The sequence below is a fragment of the Setaria viridis genome, chromosome 1 (assembly GCF_005286985.2).
Source record: "Setaria viridis chromosome 1, Setaria_viridis_v4.0, whole genome shotgun sequence".
In the NCBI taxonomy this organism is placed as follows: domain Eukaryota; kingdom Viridiplantae; phylum Streptophyta; class Magnoliopsida; order Poales; family Poaceae; genus Setaria; species Setaria viridis.
This window is the reverse complement of record NC_048263.2, coordinates 424,776-444,406: the sequence shown is the minus strand read 5'-3', so window position 1 is coordinate 444,406 and position 19,631 is coordinate 424,776. Positions and strand designations below refer to the sequence as shown.

Below are 19,631 nucleotides of genomic sequence, written 5' to 3'. Positions count from 1 at the left end.
GGCCGTCTCCTGCTGCTTCTTGGCGATCAGGCCGGCGAACCTCTGCACCTTCGCTCGCCGGAGCTCGTCGGGGTCGGCGTCTTCTTGCTGTTGTGGCGGCGCGAGGATCGGGAACGCCGGAATGGCGGGATTCGCGGCGTACGCCGGCCTTGATGCGGAGGGCATCGTCATCTTCATCCGCTTCGGGCTCGGCCGGCATGGGGTAGAGGCCGGCATAGATGGGGGAGCAGCGGAGGTGCCGGTGAAGACCAGCGCTTGGGGAGCCGCCTGGGTAGACATTGCCGGCGGCGGCGCCGGGACGGACAACCGGCATGCGAAGCACAGTCCGATGGTGGTTGCAGATGGAGCCGCTGTTGAGGTCGACGAGGACGCCGTGCTGGTGCCGCCGCCTTTGGCTGGTGCTGCTTCAGGAGCAAACACCGCGCCGTCGCAGTTGTTCGCCTCCGCCGGAGCCAGAGCTGATGACGACGGCGTGGGCGCCACCGCCACGCCTTCCTCCGCCGGGACACCGGCAGCATTGTCTTCCTCCGGATTAAATGGGTCGTCGAACCTCCAGAGCATCCGACACTACCGGAAACTGCGGCTTTGCCGTGTGCTACCTTCTTTGCCGACAAAGAAGCTATTTGTCGAGTGCTAACAAAAAACACTCGATAAAAAATACGACACACGGTAAATAAATTAAAAAACACTCGGCAAATATTTACACTCGGCAAAAAAGCGCATAAACACTCAACAACATTTTGCACTCGATAAAAGAGAAAAAAACACTAAGCAAAGGGACGCACTTGGCAAAGAACATGCCACATGTACATCCGTTAATATGTTTACCGAGTGTCTGTTAGTGGAAACACTCGGCAAAGACTTACACTCGGAAAAAATGTACATAAACACTCGGCAAATTTTGGCACTCGGAAAAAGAGAAAAGAAAACACTCGGCAAAGGGATGCACTCGGCAAAGAACGTGCCACGATCCGTTAATATGTTTGCCGAGTGTAAATCTGTGGCACTCGGCAAATAATTTTATTTTTTTTCTCTTCTGACCTTGAATTTTTTTCTACTCTCAATATACAACATGTGGTATTCCATGTTAAAATTTGATATATTTTTGGATCTGTTTGCTATATTTAATTAATTTATTACATCTCTAGGAATTTTTTGGTATAAGTCAACTGTAAGTGATTGAAATAATAGAATAAAATAAGTAGAAAAATGATATTCATGTTATTGAGTCCAGTGTTAGAACTTACCTGGGAAATGAAAAGAAATTTCGAACACCTTGTTCAAAAAACACGAATACGAATGTGTGGCCGATTGGTTTTTAAATTCTAAAAAAAGCAAACGAAGTCTGTAAATCATGGGATTTGTCATGATGTGATGATATCATACATGGAGGCTGTGGTAAAATACTGAGAAGGTTTCGCACAATTTATCACATACGATGTTTTCGAAGCATCTTAGAAGAAGAATGGTAGCGTTGAGAAGGAATCGGTAAGATTTGGAGTCAAAGTGACGGTCGAATTGGGGTTTGACTTCAAAACTTTTTATATAGGCAATAGAGAACATAGATTGTTTTGTGTGAAATTTCGGTAATTTTTTGGATCCGTTTGATAATTTGAATTTATTAAGTGCAATTAAAGAATTTTAATTGATATAAATTAAATTTGAGTTGTAACTCATAAAATAATAGAATAATATTAGTAAAAAAATCATATATATATATATATATTGTTGAGTCAATTTGACAAGGTATTTTTAAAGTACATCGAAAAAAAGAAAAATACATTATGAAAAATAAGGAAATAAAAAAATAATTAATATATTTGCCGAGTGCAAAGCTATTTGCCGAGTGTCTAGGGTTTGGGGCACTCGGCAAAGATGGGTTTGCCGAGTGCCGTGATCTAACACTCAGCAAACCGTGTTTTTAGGGCGCATATGTGCGTGGATCCTTAGCGTTTTCTTCAACCGCCGCCACCTAGCCGCCACCCAACCTCACCTGACGCCGCCGTCGCCAGCCGCGTCACCACTCCTCTCCCCGCCACGCCCCACCCCGCCACACCTCTCCCCGGCCCTTCCCGCCTCTCCCCGCCATCGCGCCGCGCCGCCACACCCCGCCACACCTCTCCTCGCCACCTCTTCGCCTCTCCCTGGGTCTCCCCGTCGCCGGGCCACACCGCCACCCCTGCTGTCTCTCCCCGTCCGTCCCTACCCCTCCCCACTGTCGGGACTGTATTGCTGCCTCTTCCCAGCCCTTCCCGCCATGGTCTCCCCCCTCCCCGCTGCCCCCCTACACCTTTCTTGGTCGAGGTGAGGTCGCACCACACCCTCCCAACCTTCTCAAGCTACCCCCATGCCTTCTTTGCTGCGGTGAGGCCGCCCCCCACCCTCCCCGCCGCCCCCACCCTCATTGCCGTCCCTCACCCCGTCGCTGCCATGGTGAGGCCGCCCCCACCCCCTCCCCGCCGCCCTCACCCCCTCCCTGCCCCAGTGAGGCCCTCCCTGGCCCCTCCCCGCAGCCTCCTCGGCATGGTGAGCCCTCCTTGCCGGTGACGAGAGGCTACTTCCCGTGGTAGTTCTGGGTTTTGCAAGGTATAAGCTGTGTATGTGGTTATCAGTCATCGTGCTGTTGGTTTGTTGCAGGTTGTGGTTACCTCACCGTGCAGGGGAGGTGCTGCCGAAATTTATAATTGACACTATTATGTTCCTTTGTTGAAGGAGAGGCTATTGCACACATCATTCCCCATCGTCCTCGGCTCGTCACTTTGCCCTATAGCAAGGTGAGGCATTCTACAATTGTCCACATTTTTTGGACAGCCTGAGGATGTGTAGATGGGGTTAGTTTCCATGCTCTACTTTGATCCGAGATAGAGTTTTAGCAACATCTCCCTGTTGTTCTCCGGATACATAATCTTCCGCTTGTATCCGGAAAACAACAGGGAGATGCTGCCGAAACTGTCTCGGATCAGAGTAGAGCATGGAAACTAACCCCATCTACACATCCTCAAGTGAGATTAGGACCTATCTTCACCTATTAGACAGTATAGGAACTTGTAGATGCAATTGATTTTTATATTACTTGCTGATATATTAGAGGATGGATGACCGTGAGTGGATGTACACGGGCCGCTCTAGTCAGGGTTCATTGACCAATGAATGGATTCAGAAGACCGACATTTTCTTGGAACTAGCATTTGCAAAGGTTAAAGGACCGCGTGGCACTTGGTGTCCCTACAGTATTTGTGCAAACTTGCGTCGACATGCCTTGTTTGCCACTCAGCAAAAATGCCTTGTCTGCCGAGTGTCTGGGCCGGGACACTCGGCAAACAAGGTATGTTTGTTGAGTGCCTGTAACGCCCGCAGAAATCACTAACTAAAATCACCCGGTGAAAACGGTCCTTAAAATCTTTTACCGCTGAGCTCCCGGAAATCGGAAACCTCCCTGGCGATTTCGCCGTCCCGGTACCCATGCCGACCCCCACCTATCTTTTTATCTGTGCCCGTAAATCTCGCCGAGTGCCGGTGTCAGACGCCGTGCGCGTGCTCCGACCGCGTGCCGCGAATGCCGCCGGTCTCTTCCTTTTTCTTTCTCTTTTCCCTCCCCTTTTTCCTTTCTTTCTTCTTCTTCTTCTTCCTCTTCTTTCTTCTTCTTCTTCCTCCCTCCTTCTCTCTCCTTCTCTTCCTTCTTCCTCGCACCACCCGTCCGGCCCCAGCTCTTAACTCCCGGCGCCACTGGCGCCACTCCGCCCGGCCTCGCGCGCCAGGGGCACGCTGCCCGGCCTCGCACGCCAGGGGCCCGCCGCCCGGCCGGTGCCACCACGCCGCCCCTCGGGCCGTGCGCCCGACCCAGGCCCCGGTTGCCTGCGCCGCCCGCTCCGGCGTCCGGCCGTCCCGGCCCCGCGCGCCGTCCCCTCCACGCCGGCCTCCTTCGGCCCCGCGCCATACCCCCGCTGCCGGCCCCTACCCCCTCCTCTCTCGCCCGGCACGGCACCGGTGCCGTGCCGGCCATCGCCGGCCGCCGCCCGGACCCCCACCCCCGCACGCCTTGGACCGCCCCTCGCCAGCCTATAAAAGGGGGCGAGCACCCCGGCCACCACCATCACAACCTCCACATCATCCGCCGCCGCCTCCCTGCACAACCGCCGCCGCCTCCCTGCACAACCGCCGCCGCCCTCTTGCCGCCACCACCGCCCGCAGGCGCCGGCGCCCCTGCCCCTCCTTCGACGACGCCGCCCGAGGTGAGGCAAAATGGGGCCTCCACCCCATCCTCCGCCGCCCGGCCCTCGGCCGCCGCCGGCGCAGCCCCGCCGGCCGGCCGCCGCCGGCCACTCCCCCCCCCCCCCTCTCTCTTCCTCTGGTTCATGGAAGAAGAAGGAGCCAAAACTCTAAGAATTCCGATCTAACCCTCAAGTTTCCCCAAATTACACATACGCCCCTCCACTTCCGAAAGAAATTACAAATAGGTCCCTGGTTTATTAAAAATCAGCCCTAACCCTCCATTTAAGCCCCTAATCAATGTTTAACCCGTCATTTCATGCGCCAAACTCCCTCCAATTAATCCCAAATTTTACCACGTCATCCTCCAGAATACTTTCGCCGATCCATACCCAAATTTCCCAAAAATAATCCTTCTACCTATTTTCCGTTCGCGTTTCCTGTTCGGAGCTCACGGTTAAAAATCGTTTCTCTTTTATTTATTCGTGTGTCTATTTGTGTGTGCCGTAGATCGCGGATTGCCCGAGGAGGAGCCCGAGGAAGAGTTTGACCGTGAACCCGAGCCCGAGGACCAGTACCGCGAGCCGGAACTCCCGGAAGGCTTTGAAGACGGCAAGTCCAATCTCACCCTTTGATGCATACTTAATACCTAGTTTTTCAAACACGACCTATTGGCCTGTTTTACAAAATGCATGTGATTTTATCACAAGACATGGTTGGATAGCCACCCCTTGATTGTTATGAACATTCCTTGTTGACCTATGCTCATCTCTAAATATGACTCGCTCTGTTTAGATGATAACCACTGCTAGAACGCTTAGGAAATTGCTACTCAATTGCAATCATTATTACATTGGTGTTTTCGGAAAATAAATGTGTGTGTGTGTCCAAGTAAGAGGATTGGCTTTTTGGTTCGGGAAAAAGGATGTGTAGACGGGATGGATAGGTGTTCCTTGTGTGGGATGCCACGTTGTTGTGCTCGTACCTTGGTGGTTGAGTAATGTCGGGAGATATCCATCCTGTCATAATTAAGGACCGAGTTGATGTGTCATCTTGCCTAATTCCACTATCGTGCAACCACTCGACCGTTGTATGGGCAACGGCTTAGCATAAATCCCACTAGCTGAACTGTTAGTCCTCAGGGGTGCTGGTGAGCAACGGGAACCCATGGAAAAGGAGTAAGATCTTGGTGACTTAAGTCCCGGCTACGGTCGCTTGGACGAGCCGTGAGCCCCTTGGGTGTTTCCGCGAGAACTAGCCAGTCCTAGCTAAGGTGGGTAATGGCTTTGTTAGGATCCGTACCGTCACTAAGGTGATCGTGCTGCGGTACCCTACTTGTGGGAAAAGTGTACACCCTCTGCAGAGTTAAAACCTATCCGGGTAGCCGTGTCCACGGTATTGGACGAGTTACGGCTTGGTCACATAACTAGTGTTTGGACAAGAATGTCATGTGTGTGTGTGTGTGTGGGATTTCAGAAGAGCCCGGCAGTTGTGCCGTGCGCTATGGCGGGCGAGGAGTCCGATAGCGATAAAAGCTTGGATCCTTTGTGTAGGATCAACCCCACTCTTCGCCTCGGGTATTAAAGAAAAGCTTTACAAAATCCCTTTCAAAACAACCCCTTGCATGTGTTAAAATTTAGCTTTTCCGCAAATAAACTCTAGCCTATCCTTGTTATACTTGTGCATAAACTTGCTTGTATCCCCTCCATGGATGGGGTTGGACTTGTTGAGTACGTTAGTACTCACCCTTGCTTCGTTGCTACAGAGGAAGACCCGGATTTCGTCGCAGAGGACCTCGAGTAGAGGTTGTGTCCGCACCCGACGCTGCCTGTGGTGTTCGCCTGCCCAAGATGCTGCTGCTGCCGTGTAGTCCCGAGTGCTGTCTTTTGGCAGTCGCTTGGTTAGCCGCCGTTATTTATTTACTGTTTATCGCTGTGTGGCTTTCACGCCCACTCCCTCGGGAGTTGTACGGTAACTGAATTATCTGTCGAATAAATGTGTTATCAGCCTCCTGGGACTGATATTTGTATCACATTTAGTCTCTACTTATGTGGGGACGCTTCAGTGCCCATGCCTCTAGACACTCGGCAAACGTGCCGTGATCATCTTCGTGCCGTCACGTTGCTTTTTTTAACCGAGCGTCGGTTTTAGCACTCGGCAAAGTCTTTGCTGAGTGCCCGATAAAAAACACTCGGCAAAGAAACTTTTGCCGGCACTGTGTACGCCATGTACCATTTGCCGAGTGTAACACTTGGCAAAAGCTTTGCCGAGTGTTTTTTGGGCTTTGCCGTGTGCCATGGACACATGACAAACTTGGACATTCCGGTAGTGCGAGCACAAGTCCAACCTCGGATCGAAGCCGAGGCTTCTTCGTGGGGGATGACGATGCCAGCACCTCCGCCGAGTCTTCGAGCCCGGCACGCCGTCGGTCCCACTGCCGTGCATCCCTCTCGGCCTCTTCGTGGCACCACCGCAAGGCTGACGACGTCGATGAGCCCACCTCCCAGTCCCTGCGGTGGTGGCACCGACGGCGCCTCTCCTCGTGGCAGTGCCGGCGGCTGTGCCTAGGCGGCCGTGCGCGACGCACGAGAGTACTCACCATGTGCGCGTCATGTCCGTCGGCTGGCAGGGCTGCTGTGCGGATCGAATGTGCAAACTGGTGGTTGCTGCTAGGTCAACAAAGAGACGGAGCAGGCCACGGTATCGCCTCCGACTATATACTACTACGTGTTCCGCTAGAACTCCGTGGGGAGACGCCGGTCGAGTCCGATCCGGTGATGGCACCGTACCCAAATCAATGCGGTGCGAAGCAAAATCCGGTAAGTGTTCGATGGCCACGTCCACATCTTACGAGTCCAGCTGATTGCCGCCATCGTACCGGACTTGGTCTTTTCCATCTAGATTACAAATTTACAACACAAGCACTTGGCCGGCGACTCGCCGTCTCCCCGTCCCACTTTTGAGCCGCCACCGGCAGCCCTCCTCTCTCTCTAAAAATGCAAAAAATACTCCTCCCTCCGTGCCAAATTACTATTCATTTTGGCTTTTCTACATACATGCCTCTTGCTATACACCTAGACATAAGTATGTATCTAGGTACATAACACAAGGTATGTATCCAGAAAAATCTAAACGAATAGTAATGAGCTGGAGAGAGTACAAGACATGCCAAGTGATGTCAGATGCGCCCGAAGTTAAAGCCTAGATATTACTCGATAAACGGAACTTACAGAATCGGCCGGAGATCGTGTCGATGCAGCCCTGCCAACCCGTACGAACTCGTGAAAGAAGAAAAGTATTGGTGAAGTCGCCAACTTGAAAGTAAAGTACGAGGAAATAGTAGATTGTTGTATTGATTGATGTGTTGTTTACAGATCTCTAAAGATGGCTATTTATAGCCTATTACAATAAATTTCCTAACCGACTAGGATCTATCTCTAATTTTAACGAAAACGAACATTTACAAGTACAACTCGTATCGGAGTTGGTTATTGTGCTCCCGCGGGCCAATCCCCTTTTATCTTCTCTTTTTGCTCCACTTTAAGCCCATATTGGCCCAATCGCTCCAGCCTTTCAATCGGCCGATCCCTACTAACTCCATCCACCAGAACATTGCAACGCCAATCGGTCGATCTCCAACTGTAGCACCAACTGGCCGATTCCCAATCGTGACCTTTTATCTTGCCGTATCGGCCAATCCTTTCCTCCTTGACGCCGATTCCATACGTGTCGAAATCTGGCGTCAACAAGTACTTATATCTAAGTGAGATCTGTTCCCTTTGCTTGCGGGTTCGTCGCTCTGTATCTATACAAAGTGTCATAGTTTGCTACGGGTCGACAGACGTAGTTAGTCTATGGTAGTAATCAATATCCTAGATGTGGTGTCTAGGCTAGGGGTTATCCTTCGTTTGCCTTATATCCCACGGATTGCTAGAGGTAGGCCGTAGGTGGTGATAGCTCTATTGGTCCTTTGTAATCCTCCATGTTCGGATATATTTGGAACAGCTCACATCCAGCTTATGATCAAAATAAGATGAAACTAGGAGCCAAACGGCGTGCTTTTTTTGCAGCTTTTTTTTGACCGTGCTTCTCCCCACTACCTTCATTTGTACTAAAAAACGCAGAAACTGGTTCAGACCCGCTTGCTATTTCAATATTTATACAGCTTATCTGAGAAGCGCTTCTCCCGACCGCCTTTCCAAACAGGGGCTAAAGATGATAGAGCAATTATATCGTCCCAGTTGAATTTGGACCTTGCGTCTTGATCCCATCACGAATTTGCAAGATATTTCGAATAGCTATTGCTATATAGTACCGATAAAATGGACCCCTCCCAACATGCAGCAGCAGCAGCAGTACAGTAAACATTTGTCGCTGGCACACATGCCCTGTCGATTGTAATTTGGATGGATTAGCTAAGCTAGCTGCTCAGTCTACACACACTCCCACGTCAAATCAATGTACTAGCTGCAATGCTCCTTGTTACAAAATGAAGTTGAATTTTGCATAGAGATGGATATGCAAATGATTCCCACGTCTCAAATGGGCCCGAAGACGAGTCACCGTCTGTCCATGCACGATGCGTCGCTCTCTGTTGACATTGCCAATCGCAAGCGACGGGCACAAGCCCATCAGCTGCTGGACTGTTCCTCATCTTGTTTCTTCCTCCACTCGTGTTCCTTGCTTTCACTCCTCTCCCCTGCTGATCCGGGATTTCGTAACTTTCAAGTGTTTTTAACCAGAAAAAGAAGCAATTGTACAAGTGTTTATTATCAGCGTCTGGATCGGAACACAATTACACATGATGCTACTAATCCTCAATTGCTCATTGCGCTCCGGCTGCTGCCGGTTCCGACATGGTCGGCGACGGCTGGCGCTTGACGAGCTTGGTGAAGGAGGTGCCCTCGACCTGGAAGTCGTCGTAGCGGCGGAAGAGCTCGGCGACGAGCATGCATGCCGTGTCGACCACCACCTCCTTGGCGGCGCACTGCTTGTTCCCGGCCGCTGGCTGCGAGGTCTCCGGCCCGTTGGACCAGAAGAGGTGCTGCAGCAGGGCCTGGCCCTCGTCGCCGAGGAACCTCTCCGGCACGAACTCCTCCGGCCGGTCGAACACCTCCGGGTCCCGCATCGCCAGCGGCTGGTACCCGCACAGCACCTCGCCCTTGGCCACCTGGAAGGCGGCGCCGTGGGAGCGGAGCACGAAGTCCTTGCGCGCCCGCCCGAACTGCAGCGGCACCGGCGGCTGCATCCGGAGCATCTCGTACACCGTCGACCGCACCAGCGGCATCTCCCGGGCGGCCTTGAACCCGAACTCGGCGTCGCCGCCGCCGGTGGCTTTCAGCATCGCCGCCCGCACCTCCTCCCGCAGCCGCGGCCGGAGCCCCGTCGGGTCGGCAGCCTCGCCGATCTTGGCGACGAGGAACGGCAGGAACACCGAGAAGCCGCCGAAAGCGTTGAAGCCGAGCACGAAGAGGAGGTTGTTGATGGCGTCCTTCTTGCCGATGCCGTGCTCCTCCGCCGCGTACGCCACCGCCGCGGCGCCGTGCTCCTCCACAAAGCGGTAGAGCCGGTGGTAGCCCGGCCAGATGAGGAAGGACGGCAGCGGGAAGGAGTGGATCAGCAGCTCCTCCAGCGGCTGGATGATGCCGATCTTCTGCGTGGGGAGGATCTGCAGCGCCAGCCAGACGTCCAGGATGGTGAACCCGAACTTGTCGACGACCCAGTCCACCGATGGGTCGGCGCCGACGAGCGCCTTGCACAGGAACCGGAAGATGCATTGCTGCAGCGGCACGATGTAGTTGGCGGAGGGCTTCTCGTCGCCGGCCTTGGCGGCGAGGTCGGCCTCAACGGAGTCGAGCATGGCGTCGACGCCGGCGCGGAACTCGGAGGCCCAGGTGGTGGCGCTGCGGTGGAGGATGGCCATGGCGAACTTCTTGACGCGCTCGTGCTCGGGCTCCTCGGTGTCGAGGTAGACGCCGACGCGGGTGCCGCCGGTGAACCCGGCGCCGGGGTTGTAGGGCCCGATGAGGATGTCGCGCTTGTCGACGAGGGTGTTGTCGAAGAGCGCGGTGAAGGCGGCGGCGTCCACGACGGCGACCACGCGCGGGTCGATGCCCACGAAGAAGGGGAACGTCGGCGGGATGTTGGTGCGGAACACCGTGCTCCGGTTCGCCGCCGCGCGCCGCCGGAAGAATTCGTCCTGGCTCTGGAACCAGAAGTAGTCCAGGCGGTCACGGAGCGCGCCGATCACCGGCGGGCCGTAGCTGCCCGGTATCGGCCGCGGCGGGGGCGTCGCCGAGGCGCTCGCCGCCGGCGATAAGGTCGGCAGCATGGCTAACGACGACGTCTAGCTATTTATCTCCGGTGTGTGGTGGTGGTGAGCGGAGCTGCGCGTGTGGCTCGATCATCGTTAAGTACTGGCAGGCGGCAGCTAGAGTGAGAAGTGCAACGCTTGCTCTAGCTGCCAGCGCACGGAACGCGACAATGGTCGTGGGACACCGGCTTCACACGAGAACAGAAACAAAGAATGGGCACGTTGCCATTCTGCCGACGACGCCATTGGCGACGGCAAGGGATCACGTGGGCCCGGGTGAGACGCTAGCGAGCATTGTGATTGGCTCACAGCTTATTACATTTTGTTTCTTTTCTTTTTGTTTTATTCCTATTATTAGGTGCAAGATTTAAGCGATTTAGCTACTGTTTTTTTTCAAGAATACAGGGACATGAATCAAAATACACAAGAATATGATCCATCCATTCATCCAAATGTGGTAACGGCGCCGCCGACTATATACACACACACACACTGCATCGCTCGTAGATCCGCCACGGTTGGGTCGTACTCTCGGTCGATCTCCTGTGCTGAGATGGCAGGCACGGCCAACACCAGCCTCGGCGCCGATCGAGCGGCCGGCGGCGCGCCATGTTCGGCTTGGGAAGAGGAGGTCGACACAATAATGGACGTCGATGACGACGACGTCTTCGGCGCCTACTGCTCCGTGCAGCGCGCGCTCCTCCACTGCTCCCAGCACGGCGCGCGCCTCTGCCTGCGCTGCGACGTCCGCGTGCACGCCGCCGCGCCGGGCCACGAGCGCGCCCCGCTCTGCTACGGCTGCCAGGCCGCGCCCGCCGACGAGCACTGCGGCGATCTTCAGGCCTTGCTCGGCGCGCCGTGCGCGCGCTTAGCCGGCTGCGAGCACCACACCAGGCGGCCGGCGCGCGCCTTCACCGGAATCCCGGAGCCCGCGGAGCTCACGCGCATCCTGTGACAACAAACCCCAAACCCCCCCCCCCCCCCCCCCCCCCCCCCCGGCGGCACTCCCCGAGATCGACACTTGTCTCGAAGACGGACTAGATTCAATCCTCGATAAAAAATCTCGGTTGTTTTGATCCGAAACTAAAGAAGCTTTAGTCCACCAACCGGACTAAAGGTGATGCTCAATAAAAAGCTCGTCCGTGAAGACACCTTAGTCCCGGTTGGTAACACCACCCACGAGTTACTACAAAAGGATTGCATTCACTACTTAGTTAGATGTGTTGTGTGTGTGAGTTAGCAAGGAAGCTACACACAAGACTTAAGATCGTGAGTTCGAATCACACGCACCGCGCACGTGCATATTTTGCGTGAAAAATCGTGTGACTTGCGCGTGAGGGAGGGTCTTCCGGGAATTTCTAATATTTTTTTGGTGCAAAGGAAAACCGAGATCTACGAGATTTCCCAACCGGGACTAATGCTCGTTTCTCTACCAGTGTTATTCTACATTTGGTTTCTTTTCCTTTTGCTTTTCATATTAGAAGCAAGATTTAAGCAATTTAGCAACTGTTTGTTTCTCAATAATACATGGGAAAGCTGCATATCTTGATAAGTTGATATTAAGGTTTCTATGTAATCATATCTTGATCATCGGAAAATAACGATGTGTCCATGGACGAGTCTCGTAGAGACGACATTCCTTTGATTTCTATATTAGAGAATGAAATGCTAATCGATAAGTTCTCGGAGGTTGAAGTAAAGGAGGCTTATTTCAGATGGAGCATATATAATAAAGCTCCAGGTTCTGATGCATTTCCTCCAGAATTTTATAAGTCTTCTGGGATGTAATTAAGGATGAGTTAATGGCTCTAGTAGAAGTTCATAATGGCATGCTACCCTTGCATAGTCTTAACTCGGAACTATAATTCTACTACCACGAAGTACTTCCATTTATTTTTATAAGACGTGATACGACATGGTACGATCTCCCAAATTACGTTTTGATCATTAATTTTTCTTATCTTATCTTATTTATGGTTATAAAGAGGGTACATTTGATTACAAATCCAACTATTCAAATTTACATCATAAAAATAAAAAATTATTGGTCAAAGATAGCAAAGTTTGAATCTCGATATGCGGGTATGCCTGATAAACATAAACGGAGGGAGTATTCAACAATATAGGCTCATTTGATTGTTGAATGTTACCTTTAAGATTTTTACCAAAGTGGCCATTAATAGAGTAGTACCAAAGTGGCCATTAACAGAGTAGTAAAAGTAGCCCAAAAATCATTAGACCCTCGCAAACAGCCTTTTTACCTTAGGGACTCTTATTTTACATAAGCTACACATAAAAAAACAAAATGAGATTATCTTTAAAATTGATTTTGAGAAGGCTTAAATAAGGTGAAGTGGAGTTTCTTGCAGCAAATTGTGAGAATGAAAAGATGTTCACCGACATAGTGCAAGTGGGTAGAAACTTCTACTCAGGGTGGAAGCATTGGGATTAAGACCAGACTAGGAATGAGCTCATGAAAGGTGATCCGATCCTTTGTCGCTAATACTATCAATATAGTACTAAACATGTTGTCGATCATTATTTCTAGGGCCAAGTAAGATGCCAAGTTAAAGGGGTGGTGCCTCACTTAATAGAAGATGTGTTGTCTATACTACAATATGCGAATGACACTATAATTTTCGTAGACCAACCTTAATATTGAACAAGTGTTAAATTGGTGAAAGTACCTCTAATCTAGTAGTTAGAGCACTTGAGTAGCATCTAATAGGTTTGGGTTCTCCTCCCACACTAAACGGGTCTGGAATAAAAAAAAATTAAAATAGGTTGGGGTTCGACTCCATGTGGGAGCAAATTAAATGTAATAAAAAAATTATAAAAAATAGGTTGGGACTTACCTTGCTAAAAAAAACATGAAATTAGTACTTTTATATTTGAACAATTATTTGCGCTAAAAATAAATTTAAAAGAAAATGAGATCTTCTGCTTTGTGCATGCTAAGAAGCATGAGATAGTGTACTCATAACATTATGGGTGTGCAAGGTTTGATCGTACCCTTTTCGCTATCTTGGCATCCCGGTGCATGTCAGAAAGCTGAATAATAAAGATTGAAAATGATGGAGGAGAGGTTTGAAAAAGGAATAAGTGGGTGGCAAGGAAAGTTGTTCACTGTAGGTGGGGACGACGGCTAGTTTAAATTCAGTTTTGTCAAGTCTACCGATACTCGTGCTTTCTTTCGGTGATATAGAAAGGAAAAGGCTCAAAGAGTGAGAGAGAAATAGATAAGAAATCAATTTTCTCATACAGATACAGATGGCTGATAAGAGTTAAACCCTAACACTCAGTGGCGGAGCAAACCGCAAAGTAGATTATTTTTTCTACAGTAATTACACAATTTAGCTGCGTGATATGCAAGTAGATTATTTTTACACTAATCGAAGTTACCTCTACGTTACCAAACCACCGATAATCAGCCGTTGCCTTTTTTTTTGTTCCGAAAGACCGCACTGCCCTCCTCTAATAGCGTACTACGCTGGCAAATAGGTATAACTTTTCCGTAGAAAGAAAGAAAAGTACCTAAAAAATAAAGTTCGAAAGATTTAGGTTTGATGCCTTGAAACAAAACTATTGGAGGAAAAAATACCCTTCCAACCAACAGTTCCCCAAAAATAGAATCAAAAGGTACAATTGCTGCCACATCATCCATGCGTGGACCCAACACTTAATTTTTTCCCCCCTCCGTAAACAGCCTCCGTAAACAGTAACTCGTGATTTTTTTTGCTCCACCGTTTTTCCCGTGGGATTGGGAGCACGGCGAGGGGGGCATATTTGCATTGGCTTGGGATGGAGCCGGTATTGGGCATGTGGAAAAAATAGAAAGCAGATTGGACAACTGTTTGAGCACCATTTTTTCATCTTGTTAAAACTAGTTATTGAAAGAGCATCTCCAACCGTCTCTCTTTCCCAAATCCACTAACATATTGGAAGAGTTGATAAGAAAATAGTGCTCCAGCAGTCTCCTTTTACCTTTCCATTTTCCAATAATTATTGGGACAATCCAATAATTCATCCCAACTCTCCCTAAATAAAGGAGGAATTATGACTCTCCTAATACGGTAGTTGAATTGAGATGAGATTATTGGTAGACTGCAAAAGCAGCTCTCCCAATAACGGTGAAAATAATATTGAGATATCTCTATTAACTAGTTATTGGGAAATATTTATTGAGGGACTGTCGGAGATACTCTAAGTATATCTCCAAGGTCGATTATCAACCCTAACACGAAAAACCCCAACTGGCGTGAACCGCTATAAAATGAAGGAATTAAGCCCTAAACAAGGCAGCATGCATGAGTGTAAAAAAAGACTTTGGTGTGGCAATAAGTTGCGTTCACAAGAAGCTGCATTATTGGTGGGACGAATATGATCCATCCAAATGTGACAACGGCGGCGCCTACGATTTCGGGGGCGAAACTGCTCGCGCTTGCTTGACCGAATACGCCGCAGCCCTTTTCTATTTCCGGCACGTGGAAATGGTGGTGATCAGCCGCCACCTAGGTAGCTATATATACGGCCTCTGGCTGCGCCGAATCCCCTTCCGCCGCCATCGTCGACGATCACCTTACAGTGCATCGATCGTCGATCGGCCGGCACCAACCACCCCCCTCGGTCGATCTACAGTGCTGTGACGACAGGCCCGGCGACCAACCCCATCCTCGCCGCCGGCCGGCAGGCCGGCGGCGCGCCATATACGGCTCGGAACGACGCCACACCAGCAGACGAGGGCATGGAGGCCGACGACGAGGCCCCCTGCGCCTACTGCTCCACGCAGCGCGCGCTCCTCCACTGCGCCCAGCACAGCACGCGCCTCTGCCTGCCCTGCGACCTCGGCGTGCACGCCGCCGCGCCGGCCCACGAGCGCGCCCCGCTCTGCGACGCCTGCCACGCCGCGCCCGCCGCCGCGCTCTGCGGCGACCACCAGGCCTCGCTCTGCGCGCCGTGCGCGCGCGCCGCCGGGTGCGACGCCGACCGCCACGCCACGCGCCCGGCGCGCGCTTACACCGGGGTCCCGGACGTTGCGGAGCTCGCGCGCATCCTATCCGGTGACACCACCCCGCCGCCGCCGCCGCCGCCGGCGCTCCCGGAGCCTGACACTTGGGTCCCCGACCTAATCAACATAGAACTGCTGCCGGACTTGCCGAGCACGAGCTCTTGGCGCGATGGTAATGTCAGCACTGAGGTATATAGTCGATTTACCTATCTATCGTTTGATGAAATATATTTTTATCTATCAAAAAAGCCTTCGTTTCAATCAAAATGAAGGCAAACGGTGAAATAAAACAATGCTGATTCATCTCTCTTTTTCATGTTTTTGTCCTTCCCTCCTGGGTTCCATCGCTGCCTAATTTTAGGCAACAGATAAGATCCACGAGCACTTGCTTTTCCATTTCTATTTGATGCTTAGTTACTATCAGGTAGTCTCATCGAAACCGGAGGCAGCTCTGAAGGTCAGATGGCCTTACCGACCGGTGATGGCGACGAGCTCTTCATGCAACAAGACTGGCCCAACCTCGGCGATGCAGGGCTGGACGACTTCAACTTCATCGCACAAGATTCCAACTTGACCAACTCCTTCAATTCGATGGGTCACAGAGAAGGCGCTCTCGAGGTATAGGCGACGATCACATATTCTGAATGTTCAAGTTCATCACTGCATGCAATTTTACGCACCAATAAGTTCATCGATCGATCTAGATGCGGTCCTGTTAGCAAACCTCCAGCTTCAAGATGATCTATACATTGATAATTTGAAATTTGAGCGATGGATTAGTATAAGCTTCAAGATCCATGGAAAATTTGGAGTTTGAATGATAAAGCGCAGTATATATAAAGATAAACCCAATCCAAAAAATAACAACATAGCTTGCCCTAGATAAAAAGTTGCATTAGTCATTGACATTTGCTGGTATTTTTTTTTAATTAAGGAAAATAAACATTCACACGTGAAATATTAACATTCGCATTCGCATTTGCTGGTACCTTAATACATCTGTTCGGTACTGTCGGCCACAGGCATCGCCGCCACCGTTGGGTTATGATCACCCGTTAATCGCATCATGTTCGGAACCGATTATTGCGTCGACTGATGCTGTTCTGGAATCCTTGGCCAGTAACAATGCAGCTTATCATCAGCAGTTCAGTTCAGTGCCCACTGCAAGCTCGAGCAACAACAATGCGGGCAGCTCCTCCGAGCTTCATCCTCGTGGCAACACCTTCTACGTCAGCGGCGGCATGCCCATGTTGCCACGGCGGGACGAGCTCCCAAGCAGGCACTTGGGCTTGGAGGTGAAGCCGATAAGCCGCAGCCCGACGACGACGAGCGTCGTCTACCAATATCATCAGGATGCGGCGGCTCTGCAGGCGTCATCGGCAATGGCGGCGGAGCAACCATTGAGCCAAGGCATGGAAGCAAGGACGAAGCAACAGGAGAAGAGGCAGGAGGCTAAGCAGAGATACAAGGACAAGAAGAAGAACAGGAGGTATGCACTATATGAGCTCTTTACGGTACACGATACTACTACTTAGTAGTATATAGTATACATAAGATCTAAATGTTCATGATTATGGATGATTTAGTAATTATTACACGTGAAAAGTTATATTTCAAATGGAATGGCCTTTTAAACTTTATGCTAGAGTCAAAAATAAAATTTTAGTGATATCATTTGTGTTCTTTTACTATGATATTCTTATACTACCTATATTACTCATGTATACTACCCATACCACAGGTGAAGGTTTCAGTAGTATACAATTAATTTTGGCTGTCGGATGTTTGTATACTAGTCCTTTTCGAATATTAGTATAGTAGTATTGTGTACCGTAAAAGAGCTCTATTTTGTAGGCCATCATTAATTCTTGACTCAGTTCATCGACCGATTTGTTGTTGTTAGTACTCAAAATCTCTACTACTCCTTGAAATGAGATGATGGTTCTTCACTCCACTTTGCGATTGCATTTGCAGGTTTGGCAAGCAGATCATGTACGTGTCCCGGAAGGTACGAGCAGATACACGAAACCGAGTGAAAGGCAGGTTTGCAAAGGCGTCCAGCAGCAGTTGTCATGGCGGCGACGATCAGTCTGCACAGCATGGCGATGATCAGCCTACAAATTCCTAGCTAGCTTGATCTTTTTGGTTGTTCCTAGCTAGAGGTTTTATTAGTTTGTTCAGTCCCTTGGATTTTTTTTGTCAGTTTTTTTAGCCCAGTGATTAGGTAGAATAAGTTCAGATGAGTGTTCTTTTTCCCCGCGGGATCTTTTACAGCGTTTTCAGAGCAAGGGCTTTTTCCCCTAGCCCTTTAGCAATATTCTTTATATTTGATTTTTGAGGTTATACAACAATGTCCTGTGATGTAATAATTGAGACTAGCTGGATAGCTATTTTTTTTTTACCATTTGGCTTCCTACTGGAATTATGCCATCCATGAACTAATTTTTAATCGGGTCACATCGGATGTTTGATACGACTAAACATAAACTAGTTATAAAACTAAATGCATAAGTCGTGGCTAATTCGCGAGATAAATCTATTAAGTATAATATTTACTGTAGAATCACCAGATCAAATCATGAACTAATTAGGCTTAATAGATTCGTCTCGCGAATTAGGTTTCGGTGTGACAGGGACCAAACGTTAGTCCTGTCTCCAAACGGGGCCAATTATGTTTCATTTGAAACAGTGATGGTTGCAATGTCCTTTCAAAAAAAAAGTGATGGTTGCAATGCAAGCTGACCATGCAGGAATTGGATTTCAGACATGGATCACAAGTTGTTGTTCAAACTATCCCAGCAAGAAGCCGCAGGAAGATCACAAGATGGCGGTCCTGCTTCCTGAAGCAGTCAATGGTGAAGGAAGGAGAGGCCACGCAGCCCAATCGCTCCTGCCCGGCATTCGTGTCTTTCATCACTCACCAAATCACCGCCGAGGGGAATGGAGGAACTTGCCATTGTTCGCCGCTTTCGCGCGCGGACGTCGTTGCGCCGCCTGGGCTGGACGTCCCGGCATCGAGCTCCATCCCGGCGGGGGTTGGTTTCGGTGATGCATTGGCCCGCGGGGCATCAACAGGAGGTGGCCTCAACATCTAGGCTCCGTAGCGGGAGCTCGGAGCAGGCCATGGCAGCGGCGGCGGCGATCTAACTTATTTCGCAGAAAACCCCTTAAATTGGATCGCGATTATTATTCGCGATCCAAATATTTTCAAAAACCCCACTGAAATTGGATCGCGATTATTATTCGCGATCCGAATATTTACACAAAACCCCTAATTTGAATGCGCGCAGAGGATGCGCGCGAGGGCTCGGCACGGGCGCCGTGGGCGATGCTGCTGAACGAGCTACGGCGGCGACGGCAGACGAAGCGATGAACGATGATGACCTCAGTAACATCATCTTTTCTTCTCAATCTAATGGCGTGCGTTTGCCTGTGTACTGTACATTCATGGATGCAGATGCAGATATGCAGTGTGGATGGTGAGGACATGAACAAGATGCAGTCCTCCCCGGCCTCGAGTTTATTGCTAATGGCACCGCCGCATCACTATCTCCTACCAGTAATTCACTTTATCATCTGAACAATGCCGGCTGCGTGAACGTCTCCAGCCGGGGCTCCGTCAGGTCCACCGCCTCCTCCTCCTCCTCGTCGCCCGGCGGCGACCGCCATCTCGGAGGTCATCAGCTGCATCCCGTTGACCAGCTCGCTCGACACCACCGCGCCCTTGTTCCTGATGGCGTTAGCGCGCACCGCTCTTGGTGCCACCGGAAGGACGCCGTCGAGCACTCCTGCGGTTCCTCGACGTCGGCGGGCTCTGGATCGCATCTCCCGACGTGAGGCGACGGCTGCAGAATTGGCAATCGAGATCATATTAGCCTCCGTGCGTGGCAAACTGGCAATGGCATGGCACGCACGGCCCTCGGAAAATGCTCTGCACGGCCCTCGAGACTCCTCGCTGTCTGGAACTATTCAGGTCGCTCGATCTTGGCCGCACGAGTCTGATCCAACTGCCACGAGAAGCCAAGGGGGTGGTCGCAAGAGTCGGACGTCGCCGCCGGGAAACCACGCCTTGCTGACCTCCACAGCGGCGCTGCAAGGTAC

General features: G+C 50.7%; 2 protein-coding genes across 2 annotated transcripts; one reads left to right on the top strand and one right to left on the bottom strand.

Annotated features, from left to right (window-relative positions):
* Nucleotides 1-8,956: 8,956 nt before the first annotated feature.
* LOC117860862 (probable inactive linolenate hydroperoxide lyase) lies at nucleotides 8,957-10,703 on the bottom strand. The gene has a single exon (XM_034744268.2). It carries the CDS (start codon nucleotides 10,538-10,540, stop codon nucleotides 9,035-9,037), a length of 1,506 nt encoding a protein of 501 aa, XP_034600159.1. The 5' UTR covers nucleotides 10,541-10,703; the 3' UTR covers nucleotides 8,957-9,034.
* Nucleotides 10,704-14,845: 4,142 nt separating this feature from the next.
* On the top strand, nucleotides 14,846-17,929 carry LOC117836691 (uncharacterized). The gene is made up of 4 exons (XM_072290688.1): nucleotides 14,846-15,702; nucleotides 15,955-16,148; nucleotides 16,496-17,019; nucleotides 17,505-17,929. The coding sequence occupies exons 1-4, from the start codon at nucleotides 15,267-15,269 to the stop codon at nucleotides 17,656-17,658; spliced, it is 1,308 nt and encodes a 435-aa protein (XP_072146789.1). The 5' UTR covers nucleotides 14,846-15,266; the 3' UTR covers nucleotides 17,659-17,929.
* Nucleotides 17,930-19,631: the final 1,702 nt, after the last annotated feature.

Coding starts and splice junctions, on each gene's coding strand:
- LOC117860862 (XM_034744268.2), bottom strand. CDS start 10,540: ATGCTGCCGACCTTATCGCCGGCGGCGAGCGCCTCGGCGACGCCCCCG.
- LOC117836691 (XM_072290688.1), top strand. CDS start 15,267: ATGGAGGCCGACGACGAGGCCCCCTGCGCCTACTGCTCCACGCAGCGC. Junction 15,703..15,954: donor CACGAGCTCTTGGCGCGATG/GTAATGTCAGCA, acceptor AGTTACTATCAG/GTAGTCTCATCGAAACCGGA. Junction 17,020..17,504: donor GACAAGAAGAAGAACAGGAG/GTATGCACTATA, acceptor TTGCATTTGCAG/GTTTGGCAAGCAGATCATGT.